This window comes from Carettochelys insculpta, chromosome 13 (assembly GCF_033958435.1).
Source record: "Carettochelys insculpta isolate YL-2023 chromosome 13, ASM3395843v1, whole genome shotgun sequence".
Classification (NCBI taxonomy): domain Eukaryota; kingdom Metazoa; phylum Chordata; order Testudines; family Carettochelyidae; genus Carettochelys; species Carettochelys insculpta.
Window position 1 is genome coordinate 5,986,015 of NC_134149.1, and position 15,392 is coordinate 6,001,406.

Sequence of the window (15,392 nt, forward strand, 5' to 3'; positions counted from 1 at the left end):
TACGCTGGCACTGGAAGAGGCGGTGTGGGTGTGAGTGTGTGTGGGTGTGAGTGTGTGTGGGTGTGTGTGCGGTACGCTGGCACTGGAAGAGGTGGTGTGTGTGTTTGGGTGTGACTGTGTGGGTGTGACTGTGTGTGTGTGTGTGTGCGGTACGCTGGCACTGGAAGAGGCGGTGTGGGTGTGAGTGTGTGTGGGTGTGTGTGCGGTACGCTGGCACTGGAAGAGGCGGTGTGGGTGTGATTGTGTGTGGGTGTGAGTGTGTGTGGGTGTGTGTGCGGTACGCTGGCACTGGAAGAGGCGGTGTGGGTGTGATTGTGTGTGGGTGTGAGTGTGTGTGGGTGTGTGTGCGGTACGCTGGCACTGGAAGAGGCGGTGTGGGTGTGATTGTGTGTGGGTGTGAGTGTGTGTGGGTGTGTGTGCGGTACGCTGGCACTGGAAGAGGCGGTGTGTGTGTTTGGGTGTGACTGTGTGTGGGTGTGAGTGTGTGTGGGTGTGTGTGCGGTACGCTGGCACTGGAAGAGGTGGTGTGTGTGTTTGGGTGTGACTGTGTGTGGGTGTGAGTGTGTGGTTGTGTGTGTGTGTGTGTGCGGTACGCTGGCACTGGAAGAGGCGGTGTGGGTGTGACTGTGTGTGGGTGTGAGTGTGTGTGTGTGTGTGCGGTACGCTGGCACTGGAAGAGGTGGTGTGTGTGTGTGGGTGTGAGTGTGTGTGGGTGTGAGTGTGTGTGGGTGTGTGCGCGGTACGCTGGCACTGGAAGAGGCGGTGTGTGTGTTTGGGTGTGAGTGTGTGTGGGTGTGAGTGTGTGTGGGTGTGTGTGCGGTATGCTGGCACTGGAAGAGGCGGTGTGTGTGTGTGGGTGTGAGTGTGTGTGGGTGTGAGTGTGTGTGGGTGTGAGTGCGGTACGCTGGCACTGGAAGAGGCGGTGTGTGTGTGGGTGTGAGTGTGTGTGGGTGTGAGTGTGTGTGGGTGTGTGTGCGGTACGTTGGCACTGGAAGAGGCGGTGTGTGGGCGGGGGGTGCGAGAGCCGCTACTAGGCGGGGAGATTTCCAGGGCCGGGGGCGCCACCCCGCACAGACGCCCGGCGCGGGCCCGGTCTGCCTTGCTCTGCAGCGCCCCCTGCTGCTGCGACGCGCTGAGCCTGCGCTTCGGCCGGGCGGCAGCCGGTCACACCCCCCATCCCCCGCCCGGCCCGTGCGCGCTGCCCGGGGCCTTCCCGGCTGCAGGGGCGCACAGGGGCCGGGCCGCACGCGGGGGAGCCCGCAGAGCCGGGACGGTTCGCTCCCGGGGGAACGAAGGGACACGGGCAATCGGAGCCTGTCTGGGGTGACTGGAGAGCGGGGGCCGCCCAGCCCGGGCGAGGGCGGCTCCCCGTCCCCGGCTGCCAGCGCCGCGGCGCCCGCGGCTGGAGGCTGGGGACCGGCTGGCCGCTTCGCACGCCGGGGGGCGGCCGGGGGCTGCGGGTGCCGCCCAGGGCTCAGTCACGCCGAAAGGGTCGATGAAGGGCGCGTCCCCCGCGCGCACAATGCAGCCACCCTCCGGGTCACAGGTCGCCTCCTCCCTGATTGAGATATTCGCCACCTTGTCCCCCCTCCGCGCGGAGCAGCGAGAGCGAGCGGGGCCGGGGCAGCCCCACAAGGAGACGGGCTTTTCCTCCCGCCAGCCGTGTGACCCTCGCCCAGCTCTCACCCGGGCTGCAAACTCCCCGCGCCCGCGCAAACGCGGGGCAGAGTGCCCCAGCCCTGATCCCCCCTGCCCCAGGGACCATCGCTGCTGGAAGAGCCCTCCCTGGAAAACCATCGGTGCCGGCATGGAGCCGACAAAGCGCGCGGGCGGGACCGCCCCGACAAGTAACTTTTCCTTTCGCATTCGTGAGCTGCGAAGCGCAAAGCCCGCCTGGAGCCTTGCGTGCGTTCGTGGGTCTGAATGCGTTGCTTGGAAAAGGAGACAGACAGACAGACAGACAACGTACTCGGGGGTGGGGTGCAAAGAGTTAAAAACATGGGTCCACCGAGCCCCCAGCCCTCGTGCGTACAATGCTAGTCCCGGCGGGTTGCATTCTACAAATAGCGAAGAAAGGGACGAGACAGAAGCGTCACCTTTGTACCCAGGCGTGGGGGGCGTTCAGGACGAGGCCAGGGTTGATTTTTTCCACGATAATTCGTGCAGCAAGAGCAAAATTAAAGCACTGGGGGGTGCTCAGTTGCGTTGGGTTTTGCCTCCCCAGGTGGGGAAGTCCCTAAAGTCAGAGGCGGGACGCGCAAGTAACAGTAACTCTCTGAAGCAAACGCGCAGGGGCTTCGGATTTGGATTTTTACAAACACACAGATAAGAAAGACGCGCCTCCCCAGAGGGCTCCGCGTCTCTCGGAAGGAGGGGAGCAGAGCGCGAACGAAAAACTGTGGATTCAAGAATTAATTACCGGCTCCGTTTGCTGGACCCGCGGGATACGCCACCCGAGGCACCAACCCTGTAACTGCCTCTGCCTCGGGCTTCGTGGGGTTTTGACTCTGTAGCCAGGACAGAGAGAACCCCAGCTTCAAAACAACGCTGACTCAACCAGCTGTGGGTCCCGGGCTGTTGTGTCTTTCCAGAGCTCTAGGTTGGGAAAGGGACGAGCCCGTTCTTTTATTTACGTTTTTATTTAAGTACTGTATTAAAACCACCGGCAAAAGCCCTCCCATTTTCCAACCCAGCTGAACCGCCGGGTCTTTTAACCTGGACGTTGGATTCAAATAGAACCTCAACTTTACCCAGAAGTCAAAGAGAGGGAAAGACACCGCAGTCAAACAAGCATTCAGCTGCCTTTATTTCCAGGATTTCCCCGCTGGGCTTGCCAAGCTTTGCTCTAGCCCTTTAGCGATGTGCGCGTGCTTTCTGGAGACATTTGCTTACCTTCCTATTGCTTGCGAGTATCTGGGCTCTAGCACCTACATGTATTAAATTGAAATCACCCAGCACCGTGCAAGCCAGCGCGCTCCCACCCGCGTCTTTTATATATATATATATATATATATATATATATATACATATTTTATAAACACACACCCTGTTTTTCACCCACATTTTCGCTACATTAAAGGGCACCTCCTGCTTCCTCCTGCACTTTGATTTTCCCGAACCTCTTTCTTTGTCGAAGTTCAGACCTGTTTTCTTCAGCCGGTATCTCTGAAGTTCAAACGTACATGTGATTACCGCCCGACTGATTGACAGTTACAATGAAAATGTCTCATTCTCTTCTGGTTTGCATTTAATTACACTGGGGTCGCAATATGGTTATGGCAGAAGAAAAACTACGCTGCTTTCCGCTTATTAGTGATAGCCATTTGTCCGCGCGACAGCCACACTGAATTGGGCAAGTAATTGAGCGCTGGTGAAATATTTGCCTTTCTAGCCCGGCTGCTGTTTGGAAACAAAAACTCTTTCCACGGCCCCCGCAGAACTTGCAGTCGGTTCCAGCCCGCGCTCACGCGCAGAGCTGCTGGGGGACCTGCCGCCGAACCCGCACGTGAAAAGCCCCGCCGAGAAATGCTCTGTAAAGGGAAAGAAACGACTTGGGGGGATTTGATTCGCGTCCCGACCTGCGGTGGGGAGTAGCCGGGGCCCCAGCTCGCGGCTCTCACTCGCCTTCGGCGGAGTTTGGCTGGAGTAAGCGCGGTGAGCGAGACCAGCAAACCCCCCGCCCTCGTCAATTTCACCCCCGGATCCCGGGCCCCGGAACGTTCCAAACCCGGGGAACTTGGTGTCCGGGGGCGCGAGGACGCGGCCCGAGCCCTGGGCTCAGCCCAGCGCTTCTTGACTTTACTCCCCCCTCTTCCGCGCCTGACCAAGGACGCCTGCAGTGCAATAAATCAGGGACCCGGGGCAGGCAGGAAAGGCGCTCGGCTGCTCGCAAAGGTCTGCGGGGTGTGGCGGGTGTCAAATTCCAAGGCCACTGCAGACGGTAAAACAAAACACAACCCAACCAAAGTGGCGCATCGCTCCCGCGTGCGCTGGGCGCGAACGGACGGAGCGGGTCTAGCCACTGGGACAAAACAGCCGCCGCAGGACGGTGCCGCCCGGCTCTCTCGAATTGCGCTTTTTCTATCGACTGGGTTTAAAGGGGAGAAGTATCTGGCCCGCGGGTCGCTGCGAAAAGAAGCCCGGGTCGCGAGTTAGTGAACCTGGGAAAACACGGACCCCCCCCCCCAGTGGGGCTGGTTTAGCGGCAGCACGGAACAAGAGAGGGGGACGCGCTTCCCCTGGAGTGTGTGGAAGCGGTGGGTGGTTAGTCTCCTAATTCAAATTAAAATCTACCCCGCTGCACACACGCACATCCGTTGCTCCCAGCACGAGCACGAACCCGGCCGAGCAGAGCCAGGGAACGCATAAAGCAAAGATCTACAGGCTCATTGATGCGCCCTGCCCCACAAGGCGACTCCAGCGCCTGTTGGTACTTTCGCCTCCTGCTCAGCAAGCGAATCGTTTCGGGAATGGGGAAGCCCCGCGCGTGGGAAGCAGCCCCGGTGTCCTTCCCACCCGCGTGGCTTCCTTCGAGGAAACCTGCCGCTTTTACCACGACAGAGCTAATGTGACATCGGCGAAGCGAAACCTCCCCCGTCCCAGTCCCAGCTTGGCCTGGGCAAAGCCGCCTCCCGCCTCCGCCGTGTTACAAGGTTCCCCGTAAACCCACTTAAGCCGTCTGGCCAGAGGGACTCGACTCTGAACTTGACTTTCTTGGCTGCTAGTGATTTCGTTCAGCTCCCCGCCAGCAAGCGGCTCCCAACTGGAGAACGGTCCCCTCCGACCTTTCAGAGCACCTGGGTCACAAGGGGGGCAGCCCCCCCCCCCCAGCCCCGAGCTCGCCTTGGGCTTCCTCCGGCGGAACAGCGCCTGGAAGTTGTTTCGCACCGTCGCATTCAGGCTAAAGACAATGCGCAGAGCCACACGCGAGGCCTTCCGCCCTGGCTTGCCCCGGGTCGGGACCTTCACAGGGTTCTTGTCCCCGGGCCTGGGCGGATGAGCTAATTGAATTCTGCCTTTTTGTCCCAGAGAGGACGCCCCACGCGCGGGAGGTAATTAATTATCCACTCCGGGCCCTGGCTAGGGGCGCAGACGGGCCAGGTAGACCGCGTGCGGAGCCGCCGTCGGTTTGCAGGGGGCAATAAATCACCGAAGGGGGGTAGGGGGACAGCGCGCGGGCGAGCCCCGCAGAGGCGCTGCAGCCGTGCCAGAGGTCTGGGTAGGAACCAGCGAAACCACCGGAGCAGGATCCTGCTTTGGGCCTGGGTTCAGCTCACTTCTGTCCACCGCTGCCCCCACCCGCGTCCGCGAGCAGCGCCTCAAAAATCACACCCGCCCCCCCCAAAGAACAACCGCCGCAGCTTTGAAACCCGCCCTGGGCCATTGGATTGTCCGGCCCGACCGCTCGGAGTTTAGTCCGCCCCGTTGGCCTGTGTGCGGGAGAGGGTTTGCGTGGGAACAAACCCCGCAGCAAACGGTCCCTTCCGAGCCCGGATCCAGCCTCTCCCCCCGTTGCAAATCTGCATTACAGCGGCCCCTTTCCTATCGCAAGAGGACGGAGTTGGCTGGGGTGCCCCCGCCCCAGCCGCAATAATCTAAGCCAGAAGAGACTCACCTTCCAATTTTGGGCCACGTTCGTGGTGGCAGTGGGTGTGAATTTTGATTGGTTTGATGGGAGGCCGTGTTACTCCGGAGGGAGATTTTATATCGGTGGCTCTTTTTTTTTTTTCTTTCAACCCCTAAAATAAAGAATGTGAAGTCTTTCCCGGGGCTGATTGGGGAAGGATGTGAAAGGGCTGCAGTTATAAAGCGCTGCTTGAAGCACTCCCTCAAAGCGTCTCTGAACTTGATCAGATTTTATGTTTCCTGCAGAGAGACGGCGGCAGCCCTGTGAGACTCGCTCAATAGACAGACTTCGGGGCTCAGCAAATCTCAGGATATTACAATTACAGCCATCGTTCTTTCGGCCTTTTATTTTCCCTCTTGCTCCCCATCGCTCTTTGCAAATGCTTTCGAGAGCGGATTTATGGGGCTGTCTGCGGCTGATAATTATTTCAAGGCAGAACGCGACCACGACAAAATCATAATAAAACCCATCAATAAATAAGTACAATAAAATAAACCAAAAAGCCCCGTGGACTTAGACTTTTCTCCCCGGTTCGAGGCCAAGTTATAGAGCGATAAAAAGCCAGCAACTCACACGGGTCGTGGAGCTAAATATCGCAGCGTTTAAGCCTAAGAACGCGCGGGGTTTATGCCCTTTACCTTGTTCGGCCACGATTGGAAATAATCTCTAATTTTTTTTATTGCTTTCATTTTCCGGGGGGGGGGCGGAGAAACGGTGTGTGGTGGTTAAACACAAGCAGGGCCACCAAATTTCGCCTCTCGATGTAATGGGCTTTAAAGCGGCGGTTGCTCACCCCCAAGGGAAAGGGACCGTGTGAACGTTTGCAGAGCGGCCCTGACTCACGCTGCCTTCGTGGCGATTCGTTTTCAAGACCTTTTTCTTTTCTCTTTTTTTTTTAATAGCGCGGGAGATTTACGATTTCCAATCAAGGTGCAATTTTTAAGCAGCTGGACCGCACCAACCACCGGCTGCTAAGCCGCAAATCGCGGGCGTCCCGGGGCTCTGCCTCGGTCCTTCGATCCGTCTCTGGGCCCGGCAGCGCCTCGCTGCGCTTTCGGTTTTGTTTGTGTCTTGCGAATAAAAGATAAAAATAAACGTGCAGCGATCGGTCGCGAGAGACGGGAGCGGTGCAGGGGGACACCCCGGCGCACCGGAGGCATCGCATCCCCGGCGGGAGGCGTTCTTGAGCCTGGGAGGAGGCAGGGATACCAGCCCCGCACGCCTCCCGGCGGTGGGGGGGAGCGCGGTGTTTGCGCGGGGCGCCGCGCAGTTCCCTCCCGCGCGCCGCGGTGGCACAGCGAGGGGACGCACCATGTGGGCTCGCGGGCAGCCCGTCCCCTTACCTGCGAGTCGCTGCAGCCGCGCGGGCCAATCAGCGAGCCGGCCGGGCCGCGAGCCCGCCGAGTCAGTGTTCTCCTCTGCCACTCAGCCGCGGCTCGGCCAATGGGCTGGCCGGGCGGGGGTCAGCTGACGCGCCGCCAGCCGGCTCCCCATTGGCTGGGCGCGGGCTGCCTCCCGAGTTGGTTTATGTGCGGGGAGTGCGCGCGTGAGTGTATCAGTCCAAGGACGCTGCCGAGGGGGAGCGGAGCGGAGCCGGCCTGGGGTGCGCGGCGCGGCGCGGGGAGGGGGCGCGGAGCGGCGCGGCGCTCGGCAGCCCCCAGGCGGGAGGCGGACGCGCGTGGGGCCGTCGCGCGTGGGGCCGTGCGCCCGCCGCCCGCGGTGCATGAACTCATCCCCCCGCCGCCGGCCCATTGTTCGGGGGCAGCCGCCCGCCGCCCTCCCCCATGAGCATGCTGCTGGACGCGGGGCCGCAGTTCCCCGCGCTGGGAGTCGGCGGCTTCGGGGCCCCGCGCCACCACGAGGGGCCCAGCCGCGACGCGGCCGCCGGCGGGATGGGGCTGGGCCCCTTCGGGGACGCCTCCCACGCGGCCGCCTTTAAGCTCAGCCCGGCCGCCCACGAGCTGTCGTCCGGCCAGAGCTCGGCCTTCACCCCGCAGGGCTCGGGCTACGCCAACGCGCTGGCGCACCACCACCACCACCACCACCACCCCCACGCCGGCCAGGTGCCCGCCTACGGGGGCGCGGCCGCCGCCGCCGCCTTCAACTCCACGCGGGACTTTCTCTTCCGCCAGCGGGAGCCCGCCTCGGGCGGCGCCCAGCCCGGCATCTTCGGCGGCTCGGCCGGCAGCCTGCATGGGCCGCCGGGCCTGGCGGAGAGCCCGGGCTACCTGCTCTTCCCGGGGCTGCACGAGCAGAGCCCCGGCCACCCCTCGCCCGGCGGGCCGGTGGAGAACGGGCAGATGCACCTGGGGCTGCGGGGGGAGCTCTTCGGGCGGCCGGACCCTTACCGGGCCGTCTCCAGCCCGCGGACGGACCCGTACGCCAGCGCCCAGTTCCACAACTACTCCCCCATGAACGTCAATATGGGCATGAACGTGGCGGCCCATCACCATCACCACCACCACCACCACCACGGCCCGGGCGCTTTCTTCCGCTACATGCGCCAGCCCATCAAGCAAGAGCTGTCCTGCAAGTGGCTGGAGGAGGGCCCGCTCAGCCGGCCCAAAAAGAGCTGCGACCGGACGTTCAGCACCATGCACGAACTAGTCACCCATGTGACGATGGAGCACGTCGGCGGGCCGGAGCAGAACAACCACATCTGCTACTGGGAGGAGTGCCCGCGGGAGGGCAAGTCCTTCAAGGCCAAATACAAACTGGTGAACCACATTCGGGTGCACACGGGGGAGAAGCCCTTCCCCTGCCCCTTCCCGGGCTGCGGGAAGATCTTTGCCAGGTCCGAGAACCTGAAGATCCACAAAAGGACGCATACGGGTAAGGAGAAGGGGAGCGCGGCTGGGCGGGGCGGCCATAGCCTCGATTAAACCGTGGGGGGGGAATGAAAGACCCCTCCCAAAAAAATCCCGGTCCCCCCACCATCGACACCACCTTGCGCGCTCGCCGAGCCGGCGCGGGAATAATGCTTTAAAACTTCCCACGCTGGGAGTTCGGCTCCTTTCAGCGGCGCGTTCCACGCGCGGTTAAATCGCCTCTTTCTCCCGCGCCGCACGGGCCGGGGCAGCTGCTCCGGCTTGTCGGGGGGCTCGGCTTTGGGGCTCCTCCTGAGGCAGAGCGGCGAAGCCGTGCGTGTGAGTCGCTTTGCAAACGCGGGAGCGGGCTGCCTGCGGCCGGCGGGGGAACCCATACACATGCAAATGGCAGCTAATTTTCGGTTACTTCCGCTCTTCTTTAGCCTTGATTGGCACCGCTCCTAATTAACCCGGTGATACTTTTGTCCGAGTATTTTTATTTGGAGCTCTGCTTCCCATTCAGCCCTCCGCGCCAGGAAAGTAAAACTCGGGGAAACGTGCGCGCTTCCGGCCTGGGCAGAGCCCCGCTCGCACAACCGCCCGCTTCCCCCCCTGCCCCATCCTAGCCTCGGGCCCGGGCCCGCCTCGTTGCATTGGAAAGAGGCAAATTAAGCGCAGCGAAGGAGGGAGCGGATTTAACTTGAACCGTGCAACGAACCCCGGCGGGGTGCGGGGGGTGCGCGGGGTGCCGGCCCAGCCGCTGCGGGGTGAAGCTGGGCCCAGGCGGAGGCGGAATGAACTGACCCAGAAGCGGCGGCGCTGGGCGCCCCGGCGGTGCGTCTCTCCCGCCCGGCCCTCGAAGGGAGGGACCCGCCGCCGGGGGCCTTGGCGCGCCCCGTGACCCTCTGTGCCTCCCGCAGGGGAGAAACCCTTCAAGTGCGAGTTCGAGGCCTGCGACCGGCGCTTCGCCAACAGCAGCGACCGCAAGAAGCACATGCACGTGCACACCTCGGACAAGCCCTACGTGTGCAAGGTGTGCGACAAGTCCTACACGCACCCCAGCTCGCTGCGCAAGCACATGAAGGTAACGCGGCCCCCGCCCCGCCCCGCCCCGCCCGCCAGCCCGCGGCTCCGCTGCAGGGAGAGGTTTGGGTCCCCGGGGGGATCGCGGCGGGTCCCCGGGCTGCCAAGGCACTGGGGGGGGGGTGTTTCCAGCCGGGGCGCGGGTGACCGGGGAAGGCGCCTGGGGCGCTGCGCTGCGGCCCCGCTCGCAGGGTGACCCGCTTGTCCCGCTCCGCTCCGGGCAGGTGCACGAATCGCAGGGCTCCGAGTCCTCCCCCGCCGCCAGCTCAGGCTACGAGTCGTCCACCCCGCCCGCGCTCAGCTCCGCCGGCCCCAAAGACTCCGCTAAGACCCCGCCAGCCGCCGCCGCCGCCGCCGCCGCGCCGAGCAGCGCCGGCCACAACCCCGGCCTGCCCCCCAATTTCAACGAGTGGTACGTGTGAGCCCAGCCGCGAGCGCGCGGCGCTGCAGTCTTCAGACCGGGGGCTTCCCCGAGCTCGCCGCAGGTCCCCGGGAAAGGGGCTTCCTCGTCGGCCGCACCCGGACGCTGGACTCCGCCTCTGCCTCAGCCTCAGGGTTGGATTGTTTGAGCCGCGCAGCTTTTGGGGGTTTCTTCTCTAATGCTTCAAACGACCCCTCCGCCCCCGCCTCCCTGGGACTTGTCCCGAGCGGCGCCGGCGGGGCCCCCTTCCCTCCGCGGGACGCTCACACCGGGAGGCGGCGGGGATTGTCCAGACTCACAGTCGCGAACCGTGCCAAAGTCCTGTTGTGTCTTAAACTTCACCCCCATGTGAATGTATTCCGGTCTGCCGGGGCCCTGCGGTGCGGCTTGCCCAGCTGGGGCTCTACCCGCCTTGTGAGCGTTTAGTCAAAGAGTTGCCTTTTTGTAAGAACTTTTTTTGTTGTTGTAAATACATGTCCCTGCTGCCATATTTATCGTTTGTAATTTAAGTGCCGGGAACTGAACTGAACTGAACTGAACTGAACTCTATTTATGGGGGACCCGTGTTTTCTAACACCGCAGCGCGCCCCCGCGCAGGTTTTGGTTATCACGGCTTTAGCATTAAAAGTTTCTTGTTTTGGAAAGAACACGAGCGACTGGGTTTTGAACCGCTTCCTTGTTTTTCCTTATTGCTCTGGGCGCTCCGTGTCTCACCCCGCCGCGGCTCGAGGCGTTTGCGGCGGCTTCCCGGGAATTGTTTCCCGTTTGCAGCCTAGGAAACACACGGCGTTTCTTTCGCTAGGGGAGCGAGGGGCGCCGTTGTTATGTCCCTTGTCTCCGCCCCCACCGCCCAGCGGTTTGTTTTTCTGGAGCTTCGTGTGTTTTGTTGTTGCACCTTCTACCAGCGAATCGCGGCTCCCTGCTCCGGCCCGGGAGAGACCCGGGCGTTTCTCTGCCTTGCACTTCAAAGGACGAGAGCTGGTTTAGGCGTCCCAGTTCTGCAAACGCAAACAGCAGAAGGTAAGTGCAACGCGCGAGTTTTAGCTTTGCGTGTGGCTCCCTTTGGCTTGTGCGGGAGGGCGTGTGTGTCTCCAGAGCGGGGTGGCTGCATCAGGCACACCCACCTCCGCGCTCCGCGTCTATAAATATCCTTTTAAGAGGTTTAGCATGACTCTGAAACGGCAGAACAGCCAGTCCTGCGTGTTTACTTCAGATTAACCTCAACGCTTCTGGAAAGAATTACATTCTACCCCGCTTTAGAGAGAGGGGGGGAAAGATGGCCTTGTTTGGGTTGTGCATAGCCTAATACCCGGCCATCAAGTTATTTTTATAGCCAATCATATGATATGCTCAATAGTGTTTTTAGAAACCCTATAGAAATTCCCTGACAGATAATTTCACACCTAATCCGTTGTAGAGAGATGCTGCTGAGCGATTTCCATTGAAATCAGCAACATCTGAAATGGAATGGTTTCGAGATAAAATCCTAACCTGATATTTATTTTTATCGTTGGCCAAAGAGCATATGCACAATTCTAGAAACCTAACACCCAAGGGTCGGTCGTTTACATTTGAAAAGAACCGATATTAACTCGTATGTGAGATGATTTATCAGTTTCTGCTTTCTGCATGGCATTGAGGATGATATGGTTTCATATTTAATTTTCGCTTTAGGTTAATAAGGAGGGATGACTGTATTTGAGACGTGAGTTGGAAGTAAAAGCCAAGAAATGGGGAGAAGACTGATAAGTATTAGCTTGATAAATTACTAAATAAAAAGCCTCCCTTCCTGCAACCCTTTCCTGGCCGAAACATTTAAGATTTTTCATTCATCTGAATCAGATCCCTTCAGTTATTTTTTTTTCTCCTGGCTTTTAAGTTTCTTTAACAAATGTTTAAAGTCTTCAAAATACACATTAGAATAGACCCTTGTTTCTATCATTTTGCATTTGGCCCATCTGTGCTTTGCCTAACTTTCTAAACGTTAAAAGAGAGCCTCATTCACTTTTAATAATACCACCACCACCACCACCACCGCTACTACTACTAACAATGACAAAAGATGCCATCTTCCCAGAACTATTGTGTTGGGAGATTACAACTTGGTTGTATTTGTCTTCCTAAACTTTCGATTAAAAATGGACTAACTGTAGCATGTTACCTCCTGGCTTGGAGAATCCATGCTGACAATTAACACCACTTCTGCGTCCCCAGATGTGAGAGAATGCAGCGTTTGTTGGGCTAGAGAAAGCAATTTACTCTGTAAACTGTTAGAACCCCCCGGCTCTAAGGATGTCAGTAATTTACCTGCAGATAGTCCTGCCGCACCTTTGGTGCCCGTGGGGAAAACTTGAGACAATCCCATCTTGAACTTGACACCCCCCCCACCGCCCCGGGAAGGGCTGGCCTGAGAATACGCTTGTTGCCTTCCTGCTGGAGCATTTCTTTTGCTTAGACGAAAACCACAAGTCGTTTAAAAACCAGAAGTTTCCCGGCCATAACCAGCCGTGGGATTAGAGGCCGCCTGGCAGCACCCCCTGCCCACACGAGGGCTACCTCGCCAGCACCCCCACCCTTGTCCTTGTCGTTTCCCCCTTGAACTAATTGACATTGTTTTTTTTTTAATGCATTTCGATGTCTTTCCGCAGCCGGCTGTTCCCCTTGCCGGAGGCAGAGCGGCGGCTGGGGAACCCCACCGGGGAAGGTATCGGCTTGAGGCGGCAGCAGGAGCCCCGTGGCACACTGCAGCATCTAGCGAGCCAGGCTCAGGTGAGCCCGCAGGGAGCAGCGCACGCGGCGGAGTTGTGCCAGGTCCCGGGCGCGCCGCCTTCCAGCCGCGCGGCTCCCACGAACCAGCCACCTCCAGCGTTTCAGAGGATCTCCTGCCCGAAAGCGAAGGGGCTTTGCCCCTCTCCGCCCCGGGCCAACGCGTCCCGCCCTGCAGCCCGGGCCGGGTTCAGCTGGCGAGGGGAGGCGAAGCGCGGGGCCGTATCCCCCCGTCACCCCTTCCACGGCGGAGTAACGTCCCCAGCGCTCCGGGCCCGGGCGGACGCGGACGGCCGAGGCTGTGAAGGTTTAAATGGCGCCAGCGCTCTTGGGCAGCGCCCGGCTCGGTGCTGAGGCCCGGGCAGGGGGTGCTGGAAGGGGAGGCCGGGCCTGTCTCCTGCCGCGCGTGGGGGGAGGAGCAGGCCTGCCCTTGGGGCGGGGGCGCAATCTCGCTGCAGCGCGGGAGAAGCGCCCGGCCCGGCGGGAACCCCCGGAGCTGGGAATCCAATCCCGCTGACGGCACGTGTGTGCCAGCGGCCCGGCCGAGCCGCGGGAGCTCCAGCCCAGCCCCGGGCGGGGCGGATGAGAGGGGTGTGGGGACGGGCCGGCGGCGCGCAGCAGCCTCCGCGGTGGGGCACTCTGCCGCCGCGGACTGGCCAGAGCAGGGCTGGGCAGGGGCTGCCCGCAGCGCCCCCCTGGGAAGGACCGGCCGGCCACTTGCTGCGCCTTTCCCCGGGCCGCCGGCGCAAGCGCAGTGCAGAGGGGCCGGCCCGCGGCTGGGCTCTGGAGGGAGCCGCGTGGCGCCCGCCCAGCGGAGCGCAGCAGGGCAGGGCCCTGGGCACCTGCTCCGCAGCTCCCCGTGCTTCCCGGGGTGCCTGCAGGCCGGGCCTGTGTGTGCTTCGCTCCTCCCCGGAGGGTGCGGCCCGGACTGGCCCTTGGACCCCCAGTTGTCCTGGAGAGGCCGGAAGGGTGCATGGCCGCCACCCCCACGTGCTAGGGCAGGACCCGCCCTGCTGCGTGGTCCCCTTCCTGGGTAGCTGCAAAGGGGACCTGCGAGCAGCCACCTCGGCCAGGAGGAGTGTGGAGAACGCTGCTGATACTGGTCCTGCCTGGCCTTTGGTCTGGGGGCTTCCCTCTCTCACGGCCCAGCACTTGGTGCGGGGATCGTCAGTGCTCATGGGGAAAAAAAAATAAGGGAGTTTCTAGGCCTTTGCCTGCAGAGAAAAGGTTGCCAGTGGTGAGTGGGTGCACCGCCTGGCTCACAAACCAAGCAGGCAAGTGAGAAGAGCCTCCCGTTTTATTTGTTTAATTTGGTACTTGAAGGGTATGCTCATGATTTTCAAATGCATGGGCTTGTGTCCCTCGGCCGTGCCTGGACTGCACCATGAGTCGCCTTAACTTCAGTGTGGTGGTTGTTTTTTTTTTTGCTGGCATGCGGATGGGGAGGGGTTAAAAAGATGCTCCCCCCATTGTTGGTGCCATTTTAGTTCAGCATTCAATGCATTATAATTACTAGTGGAGCTGCATTTCTATCAAAAGTGCATTAACCCAGCAGAGTCCTGGGGTACAAAGAAAGGGCTGTATCCAGCTTGCCTATTTCATGGTTTCTGACTGCTCCAATGAAGTCATTGGACTTACTGCAAGGAGCAGGCTTAGTGGGATTTTGCCCCATCTATACAGATTTTTTTCTTTTTTTCTTTTTTCTTTTTTTTTAAGAATCAGTAACAAGGTTTCATTGTATAATAAAAAAATCTAAGTGAAAGCAGCTGAGCGGCCTCCCTCACTCCTTTTCTGCCAGGCTTTATGATCCATGAGCAGCCGGGTTCCTTTGTGGGTCTCATTGTTTTTGCATAGTTTCATACTTTAGGTACAAGTTTATGAAAATCATATTTTGTTTAAACATTTGTGTATGCTTTAAGCAGCTTGTGGCTGCACACATTTGGAAGGCACGTGATCATGTTGTGCTCTAATGTCTTCCTACTACTGTACCATTAAGTTCCTACAGTAACTATTTTGGCTCTAAAATTTCTTTCTGGAGCACTGATTGCTATCTTATTTTGCACAGTCCTACCTTTTTTTTTTCCCCTCTTTTTTCATGATGTGTTCCTAATCAAAACACATTGCCTATTGTCTGTTGCTCTGTTAGACTAGATAGACGCTCTTAGCTGTGCTGGACTGGCCCAACGTAAATTCTGTTACTATGGACTATCTAATCATGTAGGAAAATATCTCTGCAGAGATGTATTAATGTTTTCAGAGGGGAGCAGTTACATTTTCTTCAGAAAAATAATCTTAAAATTGTGCCACCTGCAACAACAAATATTTGATTCAGACTGGCTAGTCTGCACATGGGTTGAAATAAGACACTTGTTTAACCTTGACACAACATTAGCATTGGTTAAAAATCCATGCAGTCTTCTGCAAATGCATAACCATGTGACCCTCTACTTATTCATGCAATAATTGGAGAGTTTGCTTCTGACAAAGTGTGTCTTTGCCCACAAAAGTTTATGCTCCTCTATAAGTCTGTTCGTCTCTGAGGTGTCACAGGACTTTTTGTTGTTTTTGTAGATACAGACCTACCGTGGTGACCCCTCTGATACTTGTTAAACAGTTTTGGACCTAATTTGTGCAGGTTTGGCTCCAGAAGCAAAGGCCAATTATGAGCCCTCCACACTCTGTGACATAT

General features: G+C 59.3%; 1 protein-coding gene across 1 annotated transcript; it reads left to right on the forward strand.

Annotated features, from left to right (window-relative positions):
• The first annotated feature begins 7,395 nt into the window (after nucleotides 1-7,395).
• On the forward strand, nucleotides 7,396-9,982 carry ZIC3 (Zic family member 3). The gene is made up of 3 exons (XM_075007817.1): nucleotides 7,396-8,458; nucleotides 9,354-9,517; nucleotides 9,741-9,982. The coding sequence occupies exons 1-3, from the start codon at nucleotides 7,411-7,413 to the stop codon at nucleotides 9,936-9,938; spliced, it is 1,410 nt and encodes a 469-aa protein (XP_074863918.1). The 5' UTR covers nucleotides 7,396-7,410; the 3' UTR covers nucleotides 9,939-9,982.
• The last annotated feature ends 5,410 nt before the right edge of the window (nucleotides 9,983-15,392 follow it).